Source organism: Cyprinus carpio, chromosome A20 (assembly GCF_018340385.1).
Source record: "Cyprinus carpio isolate SPL01 chromosome A20, ASM1834038v1, whole genome shotgun sequence".
In the NCBI taxonomy this organism is placed as follows: Eukaryota; Metazoa; Chordata; class Actinopteri; order Cypriniformes; family Cyprinidae; genus Cyprinus; species Cyprinus carpio.
Window position 1 is genome coordinate 25,381,481 of NC_056591.1, and position 26,270 is coordinate 25,407,750.

General features: G+C 37.5%; 1 protein-coding gene across 1 annotated transcript in view; it reads right to left on the reverse strand.

Moving 5' to 3' along the window:
- The window catches only part of LOC109050046 (afadin-like), a 117,731-nt gene that overhangs the window by 27,219 nt on the left and 64,242 nt on the right, over window positions 1-26,270 (reverse strand). The window contains exons 11-25 of the mRNA XM_042778415.1: window positions 25,508-25,602; window positions 25,144-25,394; window positions 24,171-24,174; window positions 20,685-20,750; window positions 20,492-20,595; window positions 17,591-17,646; window positions 14,339-14,544; window positions 11,823-11,843; window positions 10,891-11,036; window positions 10,203-10,297; window positions 9,038-9,303; window positions 7,705-7,848; window positions 7,147-7,345; window positions 6,730-6,833; window positions 4,571-4,651 (exon numbers count right to left, since the gene is read on the reverse strand). Coding sequence (XP_042634349.1) covers window positions 4,571-4,651; window positions 6,730-6,833; window positions 7,147-7,345; window positions 7,705-7,848; window positions 9,038-9,303; window positions 10,203-10,297; window positions 10,891-11,036; window positions 11,823-11,843; window positions 14,339-14,544; window positions 17,591-17,646; window positions 20,492-20,595; window positions 20,685-20,750; window positions 24,171-24,174; window positions 25,144-25,394; window positions 25,508-25,602 — 1,838 coding nt within the window. The remainder of the gene's footprint in view (window positions 1-4,570; window positions 4,652-6,729; window positions 6,834-7,146; window positions 7,346-7,704; window positions 7,849-9,037; window positions 9,304-10,202; window positions 10,298-10,890; window positions 11,037-11,822; window positions 11,844-14,338; window positions 14,545-17,590; window positions 17,647-20,491; window positions 20,596-20,684; window positions 20,751-24,170; window positions 24,175-25,143; window positions 25,395-25,507; window positions 25,603-26,270) is intronic.

A 26,270-nucleotide genomic window follows, 5' to 3' on the forward strand; every position in this document is an offset into this window, starting at 1 on the left:
CTCCTTAACATAGCTGGTCCTTACCATCACGTCTAGACGGATGGAAGACAGATGGACTGCTGAGGCTGTTGGCTAATGGTGGGTGCAAAATATCATGACTAACACAAGAGGCTTTCAATAATGAGCTGCTTTCAGCCGTCGGTCTTCATCGCGTCTGAGTGGCCTCCATTCCGGCTTTAATGATCTGCAGACTCTACAGGCTGCTTGCTTCAGTTAAGAAAGACAAAACAAAAAGGTCTGTCTTAATTCACGGTCCTCTGGCAGTGCATTTAGAAGACAGCTCAGTGTTTGGACACAAGGGAAATGTCTCTCCTACGAATCTTTTATTTTAAAAGGACAGAATTATGTCCAAGATATGAGTCACAACTATATTTAAAAGTTCGGTTTTACGTGCAAGCTTGACATCTTGCTTCAAACATAAAAATTCCCCCAAGTTTTACTAACAACTTGGGATTGTCCTCTTATGTACTTTAATAATGCAGCCCTTCTTGAATGACACATCTGTAAACTTTAAACCCTTCCGCTCTCTGTGGACATGCAGAGTCAATGTATGAAATCTTGATGAACGCAGGCTGACAGCTTGAAGCATCTCTATTTAGAAAATAGGGGCTTTTCAGGTTTCATTTTGCCTGAGGACTGAAATGAACTAGTTCTGGAATAGGGGCTGCACCCACAGTCCTGGATCCCTAGAACAGTGTTTTCGTGGTCCTGTTTTTTTTTTAACCTGTGAACCAAAACAAAGTCTTTGGCACACTGCCACAGTGGGTGGCCATACTGGTTTCTCTTCACATCAATTCAGATTAACAAAAGGTTAGGAGACATAACGTTTGCAGAGACTGGCCGTGCTGGGCTCACATTCTGTTCTCCACTCTCCGAGTCCTCAGGAAATCCAGGCTCGCGAATGGGAGTCACATCCTTCTATTGTTGTCATACATGAGATCAAGAAGCGCACAGAGAAGGAAGTCAGTGAGCTACAGTGCTCCAAACCAAGTCCAAAAACAAACAAAAATTAGTTTTGTTTTGAAAAGTTAGGTTTGATTCTGAAGGCTTTGATTCTTGTGGCTCATCAACTCATTTCGGGGCTGAAGAAGAATGAATCCAGAAACGTGGGAAAATGTCAGGTAGGCACTCATCAATGTAAAGTACAGAGGTCAGGATTTCCCCCTGAATCTCAACACCATCCCAGAAGAGCTGTTATCGCACAAACATCTGCAGCCTGAGCATATCAAGCCCTGTGACGGTAGCACAGCCATCCAGCTGGACTGACCGCGCCAGACTATTTGCAACAAGTGATGAGGAGTCACCAACACTGCAATATATGGTGGAGAACTCAATGTTCAGAGCTTGCAATCGTTATGCCTGTGACCCTGATTACAAGATACCGTTGTGTGCACAACCATGCACATTTAAGTTTGAAAACGTAGAAACGTACAATACAAAGTTATCTTAATTTTGCACAGGACGAAATGGAGACTGGCACCTTGCTAAACTATTCTTTATCTGTACAGTCACTCATGTGTTTTTTTGTACATAAACTGATATAGTTTTTAATGTGTGGAGAGATTTAGTAGAGAAAATTACCACCTGTACAATGTGCATGTGCATGTTTGTGCAGACTGGTCGCATGACTCTGTTTACATTGGCAAAACCTTGCTTTCTCACACTTGATAACATTCACCGGAATTAATGAGTATAACCGTACTTGCCCATGTTTAGGGTTTAAAAAATAATTTAAGTTCCTAGAAAACTGATTGAAGTCATCAACTGATCTCAATTTTGCAATAGTAGTAACATTTTTCCAAAAGTTGGCATTAGCAAAAGCTAATAACGTTAAATAACAACAACATAATTTAAATTAGAAAAAGATAGTATTTTTAAGTAATTTAATAATATTGATTAATTTTAATTTTTTTTTTTGTTTTGATTTATGTTTTTTTTTAATTATGATTAGTTGTTTATGTTTTATTTGAACAATAGTGTGTTTATGAAAATTAACCAACTTTAATGAACACTGGGCCTTATGTAGTTTATGACACACAATGCATTAACTAATGTTAACTAACTGAACCTTATTGTAAAGTGCAATCCTGACGGCAAACTATAATCCAACTAAAATCACCGTGCTGACTTTTTAGCACACCAATAATCTCTCAGTGTTTACTTGCTCACTTTCCCACATTAAAAAGACACACACTCCATGTCAAGTGGTTCCTTACCGGCTCCTTCTTCCCGACCACAGAGAACCACATGGTGCTACGCTCCACTCCGGAGTCGAGAATGAACTGAGAAATCAAATAATAGCGGTCCACAAAAACTTATCCAACTCTTTCAAAAGCAGGCAGGTCTACTGAGAAGCAACTCCAGGGCTACATGCTCAAAACAATATGCAAATATCTGAAGCCAGAGTAGAAAAAAAACCACATCCAGACTGTTATGTAAGAGAAACTCCTACAACTCACTAACAGTTAGGTGAAGTTTTAGCGCTGCGACCCAGCTGCGTCCCAGCTCCACACCGGGACAAACCACCTCTCCTCTTTAGATCCACCCCTTTATCCCAGAGCAAGTCTTACACCCCTTTTTCATGCCTTCTTTCCTTGTCCTCCCATTTTTCACTCCTTCTCTCCCTTCTTTTCCCCAGTTCTACCTCTACCAAACTTTATGCTTCCTCAGAGACACTCACAGATGAAAATAGAAGCAGTATAGCGGAGGTTTTGCTATGAAAACAAACAGTTCCTGTTAACCCCCTTCTCCTACCACTACACCTCCCTTGCTTGCCTTTTCTCTGTCCCTGAACCTGATGCACATCTGGTGGGAAAAACGTTCTTCTGCCCACCAAAGTCGTGAAACAAAGTCTACTGAACTGCAGCTGTCTGTTCCATATAGGCATGGGCCGGTATGAGATTTTGACGGTATGATAACCTTAAGCAAAAATATCACAGTTTCACGGTACTGTTGTTACAGCTCTGAAATGTGTTATTTTTAAATGACTGGGTAAAAAAATAAAAAAATTTATTCCCGCTGGACACAATATATTTTGTTTTTGGACACAATATATTTAGTTTTTGAGCAACAGAATTAATTTATTTTTTCTTTGATTTGTTTCCTAAAAATAAAAAAAAAACTTTATTTAACTTAAATCTGTAATTACAGTTATTTAATTTTAGTTATATAATTCATATACATATTTATATCATTTCATATGATTTAGTTATAATAATAATAATCATACAAAAAAAATTGATAGTTAATTTTTGTTATTTTTTTTATATTTTTATTTGTTTTATTTATTATGATTTTGTTATTATAGCGGCCATTTACAGACTTCATATTTTCAAATAAATTACATTTTGGAAAATGACTGCATTGCAATGCCATACAAAAAAAATTGAAACAGAGAGTTGTAATAAGGCAAAAAACAGCCGGTTGCCGATCACGTAAAGGCCAAAATATACTTCGGCCCTCCGTCGGCATTACGTTTTTTCGTCATTAAAAGGGGCTCGAGGACAGCCGCGCAGCCCGTGGTACTGCGCATGTGTCGAGCTCATCCGTCCATGCTCATCTACGGTTGAGTATACTTTTGAAAGCTATGCGGACATGGCTGTGCACGAGACGGAAAGGAACGCTGAATGTGAAGTGTAACTGGGCCTTAAGTTTGGTCATCCTACACACACGTGACTGGCCGCTCGCTCGCACCAACAGGAGGAGGTGGGGTCAGTGTTACTCTCTACACTGCACTCAGCCTGAGGGATTCTTACTCTTTCAGTCATTGAGGAGACATGGAAAACAGCACATACCGCAGGAATGGTATAATGGAAAAAGTTTTGAAACCGTGACATTTTCAAATCGCGGTATACCTTGAAACCGGCCCATGACTAGTTCCATATAACCCACTGAGAAAAATCGCAGTTTGAAAAATTAAGAAATATTTACTTGCACAGTAAAATCATAATCTGGTCCATGTTGGACCTGAAAGCACTTTCTAACAGCATATATCAGTCAAACTAGTAAGAGTTTAGAGTATAAACAAAACCTTAAGTTGCAATGTTGACATCAAAACTAACGAAATGAATCAAAACATTCTATGCTTGACGAGTTTAACTGGTGAAATCATGCAAAACGTAATATTTTAGCCTATTAACTGTGCTGTAAACTCCAACATAAATGACTGCATTTTGTAAAAGAGGTGACGACCCAGAAGACATTTCCTTCTGCTGAAAGCAGCATACTAGAAAAGCGTCCAGTCCGACAAGAAAACAGAAAGATTTGCTTATGATTCTGTTTCGTATCTGAATGTTTGACAAGCACATAGACCAGCTTGTGACTGAATCAAACAAAAGCATGTCCTCTTGAAAGCACATCCCTGTTTAGACAGTCTGTTATGACCTGAGCCTAGGAAACTATGCCACACCTTTACTTCCCACTCAGAATACAGCAGCCACCAACATCAGAAACCAAAAACCAATCCTCAGAAAGTAAAAACTGTTTTCATCAACTGTGTCAAACTAACCTATGCCAAAACCCAAATGCCCAAGATCACAGACTTTGAATGGGGAGAAATATCAGTTCTTACCTTGGCTGCCACAATGCTGAGGCCCATCCCATTGTGTTTCTTCAAAGTCACTGTCACAATTTCCGGTTCCTTCCGCATTGGCTGTAGAGAGAGAAGACAGGTGATTTTACTTGGGGTGGGGGGGCTCACTATTGTAACTTCGGCTTTAGGTCCACGCTGCTTCTGGAAGCTGCATCTGGTGGCTGTTCCTAGAGAAAACTGAGCTAAGAGGAGGAGGAGAGAGAATTAGGGAGGTTCTGCTACTGCCGGTTCTCAGAGCACAGCCGACCACAGAGCGAAACTGTGGGTGCTGGAGACAAGTCAAGAATGAAAGCCACATGTGTCGGCTCCAGAGTGCATCAGGCCTCAGTGGGCTCGCTTTTGCACAGGCCAGGCCTGGGAGAAAGAGACCAGCTTCCCACAGAGAGGCCCCGTACCACTGTACTTTTATGAGCCCCAAAGTGTAAATGGTGCACATGGCACGCATTCATTGTACATGGAACTTTAGCTATGCTACCCATCCGCATTGTTGAGTACAGCTTTGGGGGTGGGAGTAGAGCTGGTTTAAAGCACAGTGAAGCTGTATGAACACTGATGGGTAATGCAAGAAATCTTGGTAAGGTTTTACAATAGGTAACAGGGCAAGCAATTTTAGCTTTGTTAAAGCATGTTCCTTTTGAAAAGGATTTTCTGGCATAGCTATCTTAATTAAAGCGATACTCCATCCCAAAATGAAAATTTAGTTATTAAATCACTTACCCCCATGTCATTCCAAACCTGTAAAAGCTTCGTTCGTCTTCGGAACACAATTTAAGATATTTTGGATGAAAACCGGGAGGCCTGTGACTGTCCCATACTGCCAAGTAAATAACAGTGTCAAGGTCCATAAAAGGTATGAAAGTCGTAGTCAGAATACTTTATCTGTTTTCTTTCAAATCAAAGCTAAATACATGTAGAAGCAGCGCATCCTTGTGGCACGGATGATACAAAAGAGCATACACAGCATACAGTGATATGGAGAGACTAGTGATATGGTGATTGTGTTCTGAAGACAAACAGAGCTTTTACGGGTTTGGAACGACAGGGGGGTAAGTGATTAATATGGAGAGGTTTGTGATTTGGTGGTTTTGTTATGGTTAATGACAGAGCTTTTTTTTGTTTTTGGGGTGGAGTATCCCTTTAATGAATGCATAGACTAAATACCCATTTGCTATTGGTCAACATTTTTTGTCAACACTTTATCATAAACATAATTTTGTATCTTTAAAATAATGTGCTATGAATAATGCACAGTACGATCAGAAACTGCAAACAAGGTACAATATGTGAGTTTACGGTAAGCATCGGTCCTGGGGTGGCTGTAAGAAAGGGATGTGGGAGAGTGAGGGTTGGTTTGGCACACAATCAAGCTGCATTCATCAGATTTCTGTGTGGTATTTAAACACGCTCCGAGCTCCAGCTTTGTCTGCTGTAAGGCAGATCGACATTGTGTAAAAATAAATAAAAAAATATGATTATGACATAATATAAAAAAAAAAAAATCACTTATGTAAAAATACGAGAAACAGTAAAACAGACTAATTACAGAGGAGGAGGAGCATTTAAAGGTTTTGTGTGTTCAGGGTGAGGAGAAAGATATAATTTATAGCCAGTTCTTGGGCACTATGGTTAAATATTGCCCTCCGTGGTGTAACTGGTGTTGGCTGAAAGAGAATGTTAACTTGACAGAACACACACACTAGCAACTGACATCAAAAAGACAAAATACTGTTTTCTGATGTGTTTTTTGAAATAGGTGAAATACTGTTTTCTGATGCCCTCAAAGATACGATATCTACCCATCTATCTATCCATCTGAGGGTTGGTTGGCACACAATCAAGCTCATTCAACTAGCCATCTATCTACCTATCTATCTATCCATCTATTCAATCTAATTACCCATCTATCTACCCATCTATCTACCCATCTATCTATATTGCCCTCCGTGGTGTAACTGGTGTTGGCCATCTACCTTGACAGAACACACACACTAGCAACTGACATACCCATCTGTCTGATGCCCTCAAAGTTAAATCCATCTACAAATCTATTTATCTATCTACCCATCTATATATTTATCTGTCTACCCATCTATTCATCAATCTACCCATCTATCTATCTAAATGGCATAATAACTTACCAGTTCTGACGTGTCAGCTGAGAAGTGACTGTCACAATCGGCTCCTTCAAAATAGATGGTCCAAGTTCCCGGAGAGCGTGGATGAGGTGTTAATCGACAGAAACCTGCAGGAGAATGAGCAGATTAGAACAAATCCACTAAACGATAAAACTTCAAATCCACTGGTCTCTCACTGTCTGTGTCACACACCTGTAAAAACACGCACATTCTTGCTCTCTTGAAAAAAACAAATACTGAAAGGAATGGCAGCGAACAGACAGTTGAACACAACCTTAAACCACATTCCACTGGTATCACGTCAGCCTTAAACAAACAAAGCCAACAACCTCTGATTCACCATCCACCTGATACTTATTGTGCACATCAAACGCTCTATAAACTCATTTAGAATGGCAGCATTCTGTTTATCATCCATACCTCTCTGGCAAAGTGGCTCTAGGAACTCTTGGAATCCGTTGGGAATGTTCCGCACCACGTCGCACGAGTAGCCATCCTCGGGCAGTAGGAAAGGCAGCTGGAGGTCAGGGTCCTCTTCCAACTGTACTTCCCGCCCATCGCTTCGGGCCAGTTCGTCCGCCGTGTTCTCGGCCACAGCCACCACATGATCAATCAGCTCCTGTGAGCATGAAGGGGACAATGATCCTGATGTTACATAAGAACTCTAGGAAATCTTGAACTCTAGTAAATCTCCTCCATCTCTGATTTTGCTTTGTGGAGTGAGTTTTGGAAAGATGGCGTGCATCTAATTCGGTCTGGGAGAAGTTCCAGAACAGCTAACATCAGTTACAGCACCTTTTAAAGTAATGAGTTTAATATTTCACATCAAACAAGGAGGTCACATTATGAGAAACCCTGAGATTAGAGAAAATGAGCAGAGCTACTGTGAAAGAGCAGAACACCTGGTTCGGTTTATCTCAAAAAGGACACGTGTCATCAGACCAGAACTACACAGCCCAAATGAGACAGTACACTTACAGGAGGAATGTAGGGTTCATCAGGAGCGCAGTGGTAGTTGCTCAGCAGAGCATTGAGCTGCAGAGAGTTGAGCTTGAAGCAGGTGTTGTTGATGTTCTGCACATCTTGCATGGAGTATTTGTCCATAGTGAGGAGGGTCGTTGCCTACAGAGACAAAGGGATAGTTACGATAAAGTAATGTATTGGTTTCATAGTCCATATAACTAGGACTGAGGTTTTTAAACCTTTCAGGCCAAGTGCCACCTTTGATCAAACCAGAACATCCTAGAAGTACCATCTCGTCACTACCAAAATTCCCTCCAAGAAAGAATGTAGTCTATGTATAATTGTGTCATACAGACAAATTTATGGCAAAAAGGTATATATTCGAAATATGAAAAAGTAAATAAAAGGGGAAAAAAAAACACGATTCTAATAAAAAAATACTACTACTACTACTAAAGTCTTTTAGTGTTGCAAATGTTTTTATATAATACATTTTTATATAATATGTACATATATATATATATATATATATATATATATATGTATGTATATATATATATATATATATATATATATATATATATATAGTTTGTTTGCACTAAATTTGCTGTTAGGGAGAATAAAAACCCCTCAATTTGTCACTTGACAGCAAGGTCAAATTTTAAACAACATTTTTTTTTAGAGCAAACTGAAAAATAAAATAAACGCTGCTGATGAGAAACAAAATATGCAGTACGCTTTCACTTACACATTCATGTACATTTTAAGATAAAATCTTGATGTTGAGAAAAAGTTGCCCATGTTAACTGTGAACTACCCCATACTGGAAAACAAAAGATTAGTCAAAGCATGAACAGGCAACATAACCTAAGGTCACATTTTTAGAAATGACGCATGCTGTTCCTCCATCTAATAATACAATCATTATGTACATAACAGAAAAGCCATAAGAAAGCAACTCAGAACAGCTCAAGGGATTCTAATCCTGTTTTGCATGTACATGCATGCTTTGCTGATGTTGTGGAGGTAAATGTCTGCAAAAGAATAGAAACACCTCTTTGTGTGGATGTGCCCACAAAAAAAAGGTTCATAAAGGGGGCAAATCATGTCTCAATTGAAATCAAACCATGCCAAAACATTCTTACTAATAAAATGTATGTATTAATATGTATTTGGACCAGATAATGTCTTATTTAAAATCTAAAATTGCCAAAAGGCGTCTGTAAGGGTTTGGTTAGTGTGTAAAAACATAATTAGTTTAACCTATAGCTTATAATGACTCAACTTTAATAGCTTAACTATAAACGGAACTCTGGGAAAGACTGGTGTATATATTTGCATGTGGTACCTGCACTATACGACTGAGGTGGCAGTCTGCAGCCAGCTCCAAACCCTGTTTCTCAGCCCACGCCTCGATGTGGCTGAGCTGCTGTCGCAGGATGGCGCCCCAATAGTGCGAGCACAGGCCCGAGTCTGCCTCTGTCACCAGCTTGTTAAAGAGCCACATATTGATGAAGTGGAAGAGCTGCGAGAACAGCTGAATGGTGAGGGCAGCGTTGACACGGCACCGCCGCAGAAGAGACATGGCGCCTGTTAATGTCTGCAGAACATCCTCTGAGGAAAAAGGAAAGTCAGGGCTTTTTATGCAGTATAAACAGAAACAATTACATCATTCTTTTATTTGAAATTATAATGATACAATGTTATGAACTGCTGCTGTTAGCTTTCATTCTGTATTTATACAAAAGGATGAAAAACATTTAGAATTCATGTTTTTTTTTTTATTCTCTTTGAACACTTTTTTTTTTTTTTTTTTTTTTGGTGGTTGGTCCCTGATGTGCATCACATTTAAAATTGGGATTCCTTGTAAAAAAGGGTTGAGAAACATTCTTCTAGAGAACTGGAAGTGCTACTATGTTGCTTAAGATGTTTTGCATGGTTCTGGTTCATTTCAGCATATTTCTGTGTTGCTTAAGATGTTGATGGCATGTCTGTCCACTTGCAGAAGTCATTTTGTTGAAATTAACAAACATCTTAACATTCTACAATGACCAAGACAACAAAGCAATTAAGATGTTGCAAGTTCCTTTAAAGAAACTGAAAGATATCACTGCTTTGGGTAGAACATATCTGCTGTTGAGCTGCAAAACCACCACTAGGTGGTCCCATATAACAATTTCAATTTGTAATTCTGATTTCTGTTTTTTTAAACAGATTAAAATCTACCAATCTACTCATCTTTATACATGCAATATCAAAAACTGCAACTGTTGATGAATCTTACACAGTTATTGAACTGAACTGAACCAATACTGAACTGAATAATGACACTATTGTCTTTTTAGAGCAGCTTTACACAACAGAATTTGAATTGGTCTCATATTTAAAAGAAGCCTGCATCAATGAGTCAGTTATTTTTCTGTGTATTACTCTAAAGCTGCTATGTTTTGTATAAAGCTCTTTATAAATAAAGGTGACTTTCATCAAAAATGTGAGACTGGGTCTCTGCTCACCTATCTTGGGCCTCTGTGGGTTCTGTTCATCGGGATCTTCCAGGAAAGCTGGCATGTAGTTATTCAAATCTGACTGCAAGCAGTGCACCAGGTACCTGCAGGAACACAAATTATTTGGTGTCCATATATCCACCATCAGAGGCCTAAAGGAACTTCCAGAACCCCACAATAAATCTGAGACCTGGCCGCTTCACAAAGTGCACAAAAGCACAGTTTTTTCAGTGGGTCATTCCAGTGATTAAAGTAAACGGAGGCTCTCCAACCACATTGTTTTTTCTGAAAACCGGCCCCGGGACCGTACCTCTCTCTCATACACCCAAACTACAGCTCAGCCAATACAAGCCAGACCCAGAACATTCCTTACATTCAGCATATCCTGCCACCTAATAATGGTTACAGGAACACAGTATGAACTTACAAATCACTTTTGTAATCGACCAATTACAATTAAATTATGTGATGATCAATTACAATTAAATGAACTGATGAAAAAGTTTTTTATTTTTTTTTTTTTTATTATAAAGAATGTTGTATTATTATTGTTGTTAAGTAGTAATATTTTATAATAATAATGTATTTTTTTTTTATTTTAATATAATGTTAAATAAATACACCAAATTATATTTAAATAAATATATAAATTGAAATGTTTTTAAGTGTAAATATGCATGCACGTTCAAAAACTCACTTAAAAGCCATCTGAACCAGGTGAGCGAGAACATCCTGTGCATCTAGCGTGATGCGACTCAGATCCTTGTCCTGTTTGATGAAGTTCAGTAGCTCTGAGGCATTAGCCATCCAGAAGGCCAGAGCCCCGGCGATGTTCTTCTGTTTCTGTAATGCACAAAGATGGGCCGTTACACACAGATAAAGTAAAACAATCCGACGTACAAACAACGAAGAAAAGAGTTACAGCCATAAGAAGCACTGAGTAGCACTCCCGGGATAGACATGTGCCTCTGTCCAACCCTCCCGGCCTCCAACAACCAGTCACCACATCCAGACAGAGTAGAAAACATTCACGTGTTAGAGTTAGCTCAAGCTAGGCACCACTGACTGGGAAGCTGCGGTGACTGGTTGCTCTGGATCCCACATCCCTGCAACACAGAGATGGGATACACACAGTCCGGAAGTAAACGGACCTCTGTGTATACCTGCACACATCTATCCCACGTGACGACGACAGCAACCCCCCGCCCCACCCGAATACGTTATACTGCCCACAGGACACATCCATAAGAACAATGACGTTAACCACAGACATGAAGTCAAATGAAAAGGAAATTAAAAGTTTCAAAAATTAGCAAAAGAACATGGGGTAGTCTCTCATCCACACTCAAGTGCAGTAAGCAGAGGTCAAAAATGGAAGATGCCACAACTAAAATGTTGCCGCAATCAGAGTTTGTTTTTTTAGTATCACATGTTTCATGTTGAGTCGTAATGAGGGGTTATGAACGACTGTGTCCAGCTGTAGGAGGAGGGATTACTTGGCTTGGGTTGTTTGCTTTCTGTTATGGGGGGATAAAAGAGGCATGGAAGACGGAGCCAAGCCGACAGATAGAACAGAGAGAGAGAGAAAAAGGAAGAATGAGACGCCTCCCTAGCAGTGTGAACTCCTACCTGATCACCTTCAGCAATCTCCTGTAGAGATAGTAGGTGTGGGGGAAGAGGGGGGAGGGGGGGTGGACAGACAACCGACAGGACAGAGAGAGAGACTGTCAACAACAGCCGTGGCATGGACAGAATTCACAGGCATGTAAACACATAGACATTCACGCTCACATGAGACAGGTCACAACATCATCCTGCACTCACTGACATACGGGACATCAGAGTCATCTAGAGTGATTTTACTTGATTTTATAATTAATGGTGCAGTTTAAAGATACAGCTGCTTTTGTGTGATGCCAAGGATGACATTTACAGGCCACAAGATAAATGCTCTTTCAAAAAAAAAAAAAAAATAATAATTAACTAATAAGAAATACTTCTTAAGCAGCAAATTAGCATATTAGAATTATTTCTGTAGGATCATGTGACACTGAAGACTGGAGTAATGATGCTGAAAATTTAGTTTTGCATCACTGTAACATTACGATAATAAAATATATTAAAATATAAAGCAGTTCTGTTAAATTGTAATAATATTACTGCTTTACTGTATTTTTGATCAAATAAATGCAGACTTGGTAAACATAAAAGACCTTTTTCTAAAAAGAGTTTAAAAATCTTTTGAACAGTAGAGTAATTGTGCTAGTGAAATCACAAAAGGTGAAAAAATAACTGTCTGATTAAAAGCTCTATAACAATAATGACAAGCAAGAACAAGCAGCAAATTATGGTATTTTTGTTTTAAGGAGTAGATCATCCTTTCATCCATGCCCTTTTAATGCTTATATAAGAAAACTGTGATTTTAAAACCCCTGATGTTAACAATCAGGGTTTGACTAATGACAAACCTACTAAATATTTTGATTAGTGCAGATAAAAAGTTACTTCAGATAAAAACAAAAAAACATTCTTTCTATTTTAAAAATGGAGTACAGCTTTGCTACCGAGCCTTAAAAAGTTAATTCCCGCTCTCTTTCTGAGATTGTGTTTCTCTTTTTCTAAGTTTAGGCCCTTAAACATGTGAGGCTTAAGAGTTTGGATTTCCCAAAAATCCAGAAAAAGAAAATCAACATTTAAATGGATTATGACACTAATGCGGTTTTATTTTTTTAAGAGTCTGTATCCATTCATACAGTATAAACGACAGTCTGTTTTCTCAGTTTAGACACTGAACTCCATTTAAAGTCTTGTAACAGGGAGTCAGGAAACGAATGATTTATTAAATAACTATTTGCATTTGAACGTTTCTGTCAGTCTATGAGATATACAGTTTGAACACCTGGGTGGGCCACTCAAAACCTCCAGGCACTGACCAAATAAGAACATAAATAAACAGAGCATGTGGACCTCAATTCTGAACTGTAAAGAGACGTTTACAGATATTTGTGGTGACCAAATGATAAAAGTGAATGATGGCGATCAAACGAGGCCATGTGCAGTGACTAGACACAGTTGAGAAAAGTTTTACTTTATCCAAATGAGCAACGACAACTTGTTCATGTTACTGTGAGCAATTTCACTTTCTGTAGAATTTGTATCTGTCCATATACAACGATACGGTAAAAAAACAATACAGGGAAAACAGTCATAACTTGTCATCATGATTCACTGAGTTTGATTTATGCATTGATAATCAGTCTCATTCATGATATTTACACCACTGTGCAAACTTTTGGGGTCAATAAGACTTTTCTGAAGGAAATCAATACTGTTATTCAGCATAGATGCATTAAACAGCTCAAAGTTGACTTTAAAGATATTGACAATGTTACAAAAGTTTTTGAACTTTCTATTCATTAAAGATCTTGAAGAAATGTATCACGTGGCTTACACAAAAATATATGCAGCACAACTGCTTTCAAAACTAATAATAATAAGAAAAGTTTAATTTCAAAAGGATTTCTAAAAGGATTTCTGAAGACTGGAGGCTGCTGAAAATTCTGCTTTGCCATCACAGGAAGAAATCACATTTTAAAATATAATAAAGTAGAAAACAGTTATTTTATATTATAATATTATTTCACAATATTACTGGTTTTATTTTATGTTTTTTATTTATTTATTTTTTTATATCAAATAAATGCAGCCCTGGTGAGAAAAAGAGACTTCTTAAAAAAAATCTACATCTCAGTATGGCCACTTGGTGACTGTCAGAACCTGCTGAACCAAGCACAGCTAGGAAAATATGGTGCATGAATCACGTAAAACAAGGCACAGAGACACAAACACACGCACAGACATTCACATACAAACAAACACAGGGGAACACTGAGTGCAGTAGTATAAGCACTGTTTGCTGAGGCAATGACCTGAATCGATGAAAGCAGAGTGAAACAAGCTTTAACACTACAACTACAAAAGCATGTATAATGTATCTCCACAGACAAATCTCTACATCAGAGCTACAGCGACATGTCTAGTTATAATATAATAAAGTTACACACAACTTGCATTGTCAGAAATGAATAAATAATAATAATTATTATCATCAGAAGATAATTCTAGAAAAAATTGTCAACACCCACCTGGATAACTCCTTCCATCATGCTCACCATCTTGTTGACAATGCCTATGACCTTGTGTGTTCGCTCAGAGGGGCTGATGTCAGGCCGGTACTGGCTGGACATAACGTAACGGCAGGTCATATACAGCACATAGGTGGGAGACAGCTTGAAGTGCACCGTTGAGCTGTTGGTGTAGTTAATGATGGCAGACAGGAAGGCATCCTCGGCTACGGGGGGAAATCATGAGACAGAGGAAACAGAGAGAGATTTAATTGGGATGGACCGAGCTTTAATGTACCAGAAGAGAGCTAGATTTTAGCATGCACATTCATTTAAATGGCAGTTACACATATACTTTTTGTTTGACAGCTTTGCTGTAAACTTCATGCTACTGATCACCCTGCATTATAACTGACAGTAAAAAGCATGTGGAAACAACTACTGTAATATAATAACTCAATTATAATAGAATTAATTTTGCAAAGTGTATGTTGTTTGCAAAAACATGTTATGTGGGTCTTGCTTTTATACACTACTCAGCCATATCTATGGTGGCCCAGTAGTGCACAACACAACAAAATCACTGCAGCACAATGAAATTAGCACAACTCAACGGAAACAAGCCACAACACAAGGTATATGTTGTGGCTCAGTTTTTTGGAAAATATAAGAGATGTGTTAAAAATAAGGACTATATACCAGAAGTAATGGTCTAACGAAATTCAAATTTTGGCCATTTTACTGTAGTACCAATTTTTTTTTTTAAACATTAGCCAAGTCATTTATATGGCTATGCGGATTTAAAGTGTCATTTAAAAACCCTGGTGCAGTAAGCTCTTTAAAAATTTTTATATTTTTAGACCATTAACTCTGGTTTACGTGGCCGCGTGAAACAGCGTTATGAAACATTGTTTACCTGGCCGCGTGAAACAGCGTTATGAAATGAATTCAACAGTAATAATATGTGCAAGTTCAAGTGTCCATAAAACATTGGTATGGTATTGGTCTTGTAAATTGGTCAAAATTAAAGTTTGGTTAGTCCATTACCACTATATAAAGCTTGCATGTTAGTTTTTTTTTTCTTTGCAATAAGTGCACATAGTCCTTTGATATTATTTATAGGCTATAGTCTATATAGTGGCAGATGTTTGCACCTCAGTTTTGTTGCACATTAACAGGATGCAATGGTAGAGTGTAATTTATTAGGCCTATATTTCTTAAAAATATGAAATGGATGCTGATATTGGGAAAATAAAGCCCTCAATAAACCTATACCCCTGACTCTGATATACTTTATTATTAAACACTCGTTATGCACATTATTTTCTCTTTTGGAATATTTTCTACATTGAAAGTAAATGTCTTTCTGATTTGATATGTGATGGGGAAAAAGGAGAAGAGTGAGTCCACCAAAAGGCGTACTTTAACTCAGGTTGATCGCGTCAAAATGCTACTTTTATGTTTACTCACTACACCACTGCTCTGTTACCTGGCACACGTCATTTTTAATTTTGTGTGGCCCAACCAGACATTGGTGAGCGTAAATAGTGTAAATAACCTATATGTCAAAAAGGCTGAAATTTAAATTTAAGAAAATTTAAGGGGTCGTGAAAATATATTGGATATCAAAATTTGGATTTCGTTAGATCATTAGAGCCTGCATTATATCGCTCGGCTCATTCAGCCGTCACAGCGTTTAAAAAGAATGCGGCCGTATTATTAAAGAGGAGCTCACGTGTTAAAAAGTAACAAATATACAGGCGATGTTTGTGTGCATAGGACCATTTCCGTTGTGTTGTGCTTTTTTCGTTGTGTTGTTCCTTGTTTCCGCTGTGTTGTGTTGTGTTTATTTGTTTTTGATTTATTTTTTTTTTTTTTTTGTTGTTTGCTTTTTTCGTTTTTTTTTTATTTATTTGTTTTTTTTGTAGTTTGTTTTGTTTTTTGTGTGTTTATTTGTGTTTGTTGTGGAGAATTTGTTGTGTTGTGCACTACTGGGTCACCATACATATCAAATCAAAAGCCTGAAACTAAAAAACAGATAACAATTGAATAACACACAACATGACACAATATATAAACAACACATGATAAATTTCACAACATAGTAACAACACACATAACGTAATACATACAAAACACACAACCATATTAACATACACATAATAACATAGGTCGTCCAGCTTTTTTCAGGACATAACAACACGTAACTATGTGTCAATCTAATACCATGCAAATGAAATACATAGTGGGTGATTTTCCACTTAGGGTTGTGTTGTGCCAGCGGTCCTAGGTAGAGCTGAAACAACTAATCGACGATTATAAAACATAAACATGTGCATATTTTTGACTAAAATCTGGCTGGTGACAAACAGTAATCAACATGACACAGCCAGGTCAAACAGGAGAACGTATGTCACAACATATAACACAGGCGGCAGCGTGGAGGTAAGCTCGACTGAGAAAGAAGAAGAAAAAAGCGGAAGATAAAACTAATATCGCACGAATATCGTGGGTAGCAAAAAGAGAGACACATGTCACAACATATAACACATAACACATATCGTAATACACAACACAAAACATGATAAGAGGTATTATTAAGCTTATTTTTCATCTAAATATGTACACTGGAACATACAAATGCAAATGAAATACATAGTGGGTGATTTTCCACTTAGGGTTGTGTTGTGCCAGCGGTCCTAGGCTGTACAATAGCCCTAGTCCTAGGCTGTTTTTGTTTTTTGTCCAATCCATCCATGCAACTGCACAGAATTCCTTCTCTGGCTTCTGGCATAAAACTCACTCCTGCCACCTAGTGGCATGGTGGGACAACTAAATATTTTATATATTATATATTCTATTGTAATTTAAGAATTTTTTAATGTACAGAATGAGTCCATGAGAATGATTGTAATTTTAGATATTTTATATATTATATATTCTATTGTTATTACAGGTTTTCTAGCAGTGATCAATACTTTCCATCTATTGATCCGAGGCAGCTAACCATTAGTGAGTTCTATAATTGGCTGGCTGTTTTGCTTTATAATTGACACAGCCAATGAAAAAAAATGCATGCCACCATCAACCAGGTCAAGTGGAAACACTATGTTGTGTCTGCAACACCCAGCCAATGCCAAAACATGTAAACTTAACAGCAAGTTAAAACCCCACCACACCAGACAAAACACATGACCCAGTTAAGGTCAGATTGCGGAAATTAAACCAGCACAAATCGACTGGTTTTGCTTTGCACATGGACGTGGTACTCACAGTTTTCCCTGAACTCGATGGTGGCCGGCAGAGTGAGCTCTGGGCCATCCTGGGACCTGCGGGGAAAGAATTGTTGCTCGATGAACCAGTTAAGATAGGACAGATTGACACCGCTGTCTACAGGCGTCCACTGCTCCAGAGATCCCGCTCCTGTCCTGCCATACAACATCCTGTCACAGATGCCAAACTGTGCTGTGCGTGTTTGAATGTGTGTTCTCATTTCCACTGGATTATTGATGACAAGACTGAAGCCAGGTGAGCGGCGGGCTCAGGTGTCTCAGGTTCAGACAGAGGAAAAGGGTTAGGTTACATATAGAGACCTATACCCGGCACTGACTCCATAGAGACCCTCGCTGACTGACAGTGCACTAAACCTGCTGTTACTAAACAGAGAATTTAACTAACATGGCATTGCTTTGTGTCATTTACCAAATCATTTGTTGTCACATTTTCTACACTAACTGCAGAGAAAATCCACAAAATTCTGAATTATGCATTTTCAACATCACATCAAAATCATCCAAATAAAAGATAATAAATAAAAAGATTATAATAATAATTAATAATGAAAAATAATGCTAGGATCACTTACTTTAAAATTATAATAAAAAAGGATAAATATTTTATTTGATCGTTTTTATAAAAAAAAATAAAAAATTAAATGTATTAATAAAATAAACAATTTATTTTTATTTTAATGTAATGTAATAATAATAGTAATGATTTATTGTCATTATCATTACTACTAATTTCTAAAAAAAAAACTGGCTTTACTTTGCATGAATAATTTGTTTAATTATTTAGATTTTTTTCCTCTTTCTTTTGGAACATTATGAACACAGCCCAACATGATGAATCATTCTCAGAAAAATGCATAATTAATAATTAATTGATTGTGTTGTGAAATTAAATGAGGTTAAATGTGTTAATCTGACATTACTACAGTTTTATTTTAACTAAAAGAATGAACAAATTAGCCAGAAATATTTATAGTATACTAAGGATGTCAAGGATCTCAAAAAAATTGAATATCGTGGAAAAGTTCAATTCAAAAATATATATATTTCTTACATTCTAGATTCATTGCATACAAACTGAAATATTTTAAGAGTTTTTTGTTTTAATTCTGATGGTTACGACTTACAGCTTAGGAAAATTAAAAATTCAGTATCTCAAACAATTAGAATATTCCATTTTGAGCTTCATTAGTTTGATTAATTTTGAGTATAAATACTGGGTACCTCCTGGGCTAGTTTAGAACATGCAACCACAATTATGGGAAAGACTACTGACTTGACCGACACCCTCCACAAGGAGGGTAAGTCACAGAAGGTCATTGCTGAAAGCGTTGGCTGTTCACAGAGTGCTGTATCGAAATATATTCATAGAAAGTTGACTGGAAGGAAAAAGTGTGGTAGGAAAAGGTGCACAAGCAACAGGGATGACCACAGCCTTGGGAAGATTGTCGGGAAAAGTCGATTCAAGAACTTGGGAGAGCTTCACAAGGAGTTGACTGAAGCCGGAGTCAGCGCATCAAGAGTCACCACGCTCAGACATCTTCAGGAAAAGGGCTACAGCTGTCACATTCCTAGAACCAAGCCACTCCTGAACCAGAAAAAAACTTCAAAAGCATCTCACCTGGGGTAAGGAGAAAAAGACCTGGACTGTTGCTCAGTGGTCCACAGTCCTCTTTTCAGATGAAAGTAAATTTTGCGTTTCATTTGGAAATCAAGGTCTGGAGTCTGGAGGAAGACCAGAGAGACACAGAATCCAAGCTGCCTTAAGTCCAGTGTGAAGTTTCTGAAGTCAGTGATGATTCGGGGTGCCGTGACATCTGCTGGTGTTGGTCCATTGTGTTTGATCAAGTCCAAAGTCAATGCAGCCATCTACCAGGAGATTTTAGAGCACTTTATGCTTCCATCTGCTGACAAGCTTTATGGAGATGCTGATTTCATTTTGCAGCAGGACTTTAGCACCTGCCCATAGTGCCAAAACCACTTCCAAGTGGTTTGCTGACCATGATATTACTGTGCTTGATTGTCCAGTCAACTCACCTGACCTGAACCTTACAGAGAATCTATGGGGTATTGTGAAGAGGAAGATAAGTAACATCTGAAAAACAATACAGAGGAGCTGAAGGCTGCTATCAAAGCAACCTGAGCTTCAATAACGTCTCAGCAGTGCCACAGGCTGATCACCTTTATGCCACGCCGCATTGAAGCAGTAATTCATGCAAAAGGAGCCCCAACCAAGTACTGAGTGCATAATTAAACCTACTTTGGAGATCTTGCAAATTTCTGTTTTGTAAATCTTTTTTTGATTGATCTTTGAAAAAATATTCTAATTTTTTGAGATACTGAATTTTTTATTTTCTTAAGCTGTAAGTCATAACCATCAGAATTAAAACAAAAACTCTTGAAATATTTCAGTTTGTCTGCAATGAATCTAGAGTATAAGAAAGTTTTTTTTTTTTTAAATAAATTACAAAAAATAAAGAACTTTTCCATGATAGTCTAATTTTTTGAGATGTACCTGTGTGTGTGGTGGTGTGTGTGTGTGTGTGTGTGTGTATATATATATATATATATATATATATATATATATATATATATATATATATATATATATATATATATATATATATATATATATATATATATACACATATACATACACACACGTTCAGTTTTGCGCAATTCTGAAAAACTGATCAGGACACTAAAGGCTGACAGACAGACTGACAGTATCAAACTGAATAAATACACATTATCTTGTTTTCTTTCAGAAATATTTGGAATGAATTGTGATTAAATATTTTAAATAATTAATAGCCTCAAATCTCACCATGTGAATGTCAGAATGCCCCCCCCCCCAATTAAACACAGTCGGCTGAGTTCTTACCTTCCATCATGTTTGTTAAAGTCCTGTTGTTCTCCTCTAATCATGGGCTTCACCAGGCCTCTTTCACTGTTTCCTGAACGCTCCATCTCCAGCTTCCCTGAGCTCTGAAACCACCAAATATCCCATAAGAAATCCATCACACCACACACAAACACATGCACAAAGATCCTAAAGAGACAGGCTGATGTGACACCTTGCTTGTAGGGAGAGCAGAGCCACTATGAACGTCCCCGTGAAGGTCAAAGGTCGTTTCTGGGACCTTCTGAGAAACACAAAAGGGAGGGGGGGGGTTAATCATTTCAGCAGATGACATGGAAGTAAACAGTATCTGTGGCCAAACAAACAGACACACACAATATAACCACCTGCATACACTCTAAAACACACAACTACATAAAACCTGAGCTGAATGGAAAGTCAAACAAAAGCAGCGGCCCACAGCCTCACGAACACCCGGATACTAGTGTGTGTGTATGAGCTCTGAAGACAATCAATAACACACAGACATTCTTACCAGCCCAAATGAATGAGTACAACCCCACAGCCTAAAGATACACCCGCACAGTGTTTGAACAAAATTATACCAACAGAAAAATTACCGTAAATGATAAAATTAGAAGGCAGCAAACCGCTACCGTGTTCAACAGCTGTCAAACAGCTGTTTCCAGCTCTCTGCATTCAGATGAGACATAATATATCCAGGTATCATCTATACTGCAGCTTGGGAGTGGGCAGTAAGACCAAACATTTCCATGACATTCATTACATTTCCAGCTAGAAACTGTTAACATATTAAAAAAACATGTGGTAATGTCCATTTTGGATTATCCAGTGAATTAAATACTTTACAAATGAAAAGTACAGGACATAAACCAAAAGATATGATTATACCGATAAATTAAGCCTGGCATCAGTGCAAAAACAGCTTCACGTTACGTAACTCCAAACAGTACGAGTAATATTATAAAATGTATTCTTTTGACTTTATTGAACCACAAAAAACAGCCTTTTTTTGGGATGTATTAATGTGACAAATGACATTGGAAAACATAAACAACTTAATTTCCTAACTTCAAACATGTTCTCCCAAGGTAGTGTATACAGAACATTTCATTTCATTTACCTGCAGTGTGACTAAACATGATGTCAAGCCTACATGTTTCCACATAACACAAATCTGAAAAATCAGATATTACAAGGACTGAGCCCTTGTCTGACCCTTGCCATCAGCAAGCTTCCATGTCCTGGAATGAGCAGTGCTGTAATCCAGCAGAACATCAGGACATCAGATTAGAGATTCTGCTCACTGCCACAAACACATTTGCCTAAGAGACAACATGTTTTTCACATCAAATTAATGCAGGAAAGGAACCTAATTGAAGCTAGACATTATGGGCAAATGGTCTGAAATGAACGCAGATTTAATTACTGCACATTCACATACATGCCAATAGGATGTGAATGGGATAAAAGCTCACACAAACATCTCAAAGACAACATTACTTTGTAAAGTTGCATTAAAAAAAACTCAGAAAGCCAACACAAGAAAACTCTGGAAGAGCTTTTTAATGAAGCTACATGGGAGAAAGCTCACATGATCTAACAGAGAGTCATAATCTAAGAATAAACTATTACTAATGAAGAGGGCTGAGAAAAATTAGTGTTATGCAGTTAATTTTGACTGTTCAACGCCTTGAAATAAACGCAATGTAGCGCCTCTTTTTTTTTCATATCCTGAGGCTATGCTAATGTTTTCCCCACCAACATGATAAATTGTTACGAATCCATATAATATGATATTATAAAAAAAATAATAAAATTAATACTTTTATTTAGCAAGGATGTACTTAATTAAGTACTTAATTGATTAACAAAAAATTACCATTTCAAATATATGCTTTCTATTCATCAAAGAATCCTGAAAAAAATGTACCACAGATTCCTCAAAACATATGTAACATAATATATGAAATATCATAAAATGAATAAAATTTTTAGATACAATTATGAAAAGTCCAAGTCAACTAACCACAAATACAGAATGAATCAAAAATAAAGGAAGTTTCAGAACAGCTCCATATATTTAAGAGTTAAAAGAACAAATGTTTTCATTAGCATTTTATGATTAAATAAACATAATACTGTTAAAAATATCAAAATTTAGCAAGCTAAATCAAAGTTTATTGGTAACAAACAAAGCCAACAAATCGTCATGGTCAAATATGTCATGGTAAAATGTGGATTAACTCACCAGGACAGCTCTACACTCCTCTTGCTCCTGTCTGATATTTTTAACAGTGGAGTACGGCGAAGAGTGTGTGTTGGTGAGAGCGTCACTACACTCCGCCCTGTCTCAAACACAGCGTTTCTCTCTGAAATGACACAGGGGCACACCCCTCTCCAACCCACGCTGATCAGATTATAGAGTCTCTCTGCTCCTGTGGCCGACATAACCTTCCACTCACCCTCTCCCTGTCACTCTTCCAGCCTCTTTTCCAACAGTTCTCACAGTAAAGGCTGCATTTAACACTAGAAATCTGACAGGACGGTTCACTGCTGAGAAAATCCACTTGCAAAACCTATGAAACTCCTGTTGCCATGGAAGCAGAGCATCCCATAACACAATTCCCACTGAGAGTTACAGATACACTGCCATCTAATGGCTCCACAAGTACAGAACATCTCATGAGCAACTGTGCTATATTTTTCCACTTTTGAAGCATTTTGACATGAACTGTTATTCAAACTTTCTTACATGAAAAAGAGGCATTATTTAGCTTTTCATGACCACTTTCCAGCTTCACTCCAACTCTTAGAATTAAATTGTCTGTTTTTGTTACTGTACCTTTTGGATTTCTATCTTCACCCACATTTCATCACATTTTGATGCTTGTAAATTGTCTGTAAAGAACCGGCAAGTCACTAGAGCTCTAAAAACTCTAAAAAGTTAAAACAATTGTTAATGTTTTTACAGTGCAGTTCAAAAGTTTGGGGTAAGTTAGTTTTTTTTTTTTTTTTTTTACTTTTAAAACTTTACTTTTTTTTTTTTTTTTTTTTTTTTTTACTTTTAATTAAAACTTTTAGGTCACACTTTAGATTAAAGGCATACTTTAAGGTAAAAGCTTTGTACATCTTCGGAACACAATTTAAGATATTTTGGATGAAAACCGTGAGGTCTGTGACTGTCCCATAGACTGCCAAGTAAAATACACTGTCAAGGTCCAGAAAAGTATGAAAAGCATCGTCAGAATAGTCCGTCTGCCATCAGTGGTTCAACCGTAACGTTATGAAGCGACGAGAATATTTTTTGTACGCGAAGAAAACAAAAATAACGACATTATTCAACAATTCATCTCCTCTATCTCTCTCCGGATTACCGTAGCGTCATTTTGGAGAACATCCGCTGAACGCAAACTGCATATACTCTTCTGTGTTAGCCGCACTGTTTTAGTTCAAATTAAAGTGTAAATACAAATAGAAAATGTATCCTTGTGGCACGGCTGACACAGAAGAGCGTATGCAGTTTGCGTTTAGTGGATGTTCTCCAAAATGGTGCTATGGTGATGTGGAGAGACACAGAGGAGACGAATTGTTGAATAAAGTAGTTATTTTTGTTTTATTTGCATACAAAAAGTATTGTCGTCACTTCATAACGTTAAATGGACGGTTATATACTGACGATGCTTTTCATACTTTTCTGGACCTTGACACTGTTATTTATTTGGCAGTCTATGGGACAGTCTCAAGACTCCCTGTTTTCACCAAAATATCTTAAATTATGTTCCGAAGACGAACAAAGCTTTTACGGGTTTGGAACGACATGGGGGTAAGTGATTAATGACAAAATTTTCATTTTGGGGTGGAGTACCCCTTTAGTGTGCTTTATATGTACAGCCAATATGCTAGTAATATGCATGCTAATAAGCAACTAGTTAATAGTGAGAATTGGTCCCTAACTAACTAAAGTGTTGCAAGGACACGTTACATTGTTCAAAAGTGACAGTAAATATTTCCATTTCAAATAAATGCAGTTCTTTTGAACTTTCTATTCATTAAAGAATCCTGAAAAAAAGTATGATGCAATAAACAGGCTCTAAACTGTCTTCATGTAGGATCAAGAAGTCAGATTAAGTGTATCAGATCATTGTTGATGTGAATGAAAATATTCAAAAGAATGATTCACCTGTTAACCTGCAGAATTCTGAGGTGTTTTATACATTATTTTTGTAGTTAAATGCTGCTGTTTGACACGTTTTCGACTCAGAAATAAAAACTGAAGTGTTTTTCTAGTTGCATTTAGAATCAATTTAGCTGTTCATTTTCATGCTGTCATCCTAGCTAAGATAATCAAAAAAGATATTAAATATCTTCAAATGTAGTTAGCTAATTTTTGTTAGTAGCTTTAAGAACAGCTAATGACTTAGCTTGGCAAGCTATAGTTTCAAAGCTTCCCCATCACTGTGTCTAATGTTACACAGTACAACAGATGGTTCATTGTGCTGCACTGCCACAGCTGGTCAATAAAGGATCACTAGTAGGCTACTGACAATTGTATTAATAAAAATCTTTCTGGACACACTCAATGTGATTCTTATCAGGTTATATTTGCTTTTCAGCTCTATGTGGCTGCTCTTAAAGAAAAAATGTCTCACCCTGATTTGTGTCTGCCCTTCATCATGGGCCCTGGGTCTCTGGACATGCTGTGGTCATAGCTGGGGTCTACGAATTTGAAGACGTGAGTGGCTCCGAACTGGACGGTCACCCCGCTGCGCAGAAGCGTAGTGTCAGAGATCCGCTGTCCATCCACGAATGTCTCAGCATCCAAACTGACAGGGGTCACAGTCACCAGCCCGTCCTCATGCATCAGGTCACAGTGATGAGGCAGAATCCCAGGTCCAAACAGCTGGGGTGTAGAAAAAAAATCAGGCATGTGTTGGATGCATTTTTAAATGTGTTTTTCACCTTTCATTGTTCTACACTGCTGTGCAGAAATTGTCATTTAAGCATTTTCCTTACCTGAATATTTCCATCTTCACTCCGGTCAGATCCAACCTCAGTGACGCTATGCTGTAGTCGGTAAAGTTTGGGTTTATCCCTGGAGTCTGACCCATCTGCAGAGCAGCCACAGAGCAGTGAGACACACACATTTGAGTTTTTCTGTATTTTACTCACACGTATGTGCATACTTGCACAACCCTTTAGTGTCACTTCTGTGCTTTAGGCCATGAGACTTCTTTCAAAAACATTAAAAAAAATCTTACTGACCCTAAATATTTGAATGGAGCTGTATATAAATACTGACCTCACTAATCAACTAGTTAGTCATTAAATGATCAGTCAACCCTCATGACATATCCTTACTAATAATCGTCAAGTACGTTCCTTGAATACTGTGCAAAAACAAAGACTTTTCTACTATCGGAAATTGGAACTTCATCAGAATTCTTGGAACTTTGCTGAGAAACAATGAACTTTTACAGGAAATCCTGGGTTATAAATGATGATGGGATGGAAAGGTTTTTGTATTTTAATTCTTAGATTAGTGAGATTATTGGCAATTAGGAGTTGTAAGCAAAATGCAAAGCACAAAAAGTAAAAGAAGGAAATAAGGCTTAAAACGTGAGTGTATGTCAAAAGAGCCACTTTTGTATATATTTTGGTAAATGTATTTTGTTCAATTGACAATAGCTTGACACAGCCATTTTAATTTGTTAAATTAAAAATACAAATACTTTTTTCTTTTGAATAGCATGCACTGATGAATCATGCAGAGTAAGAC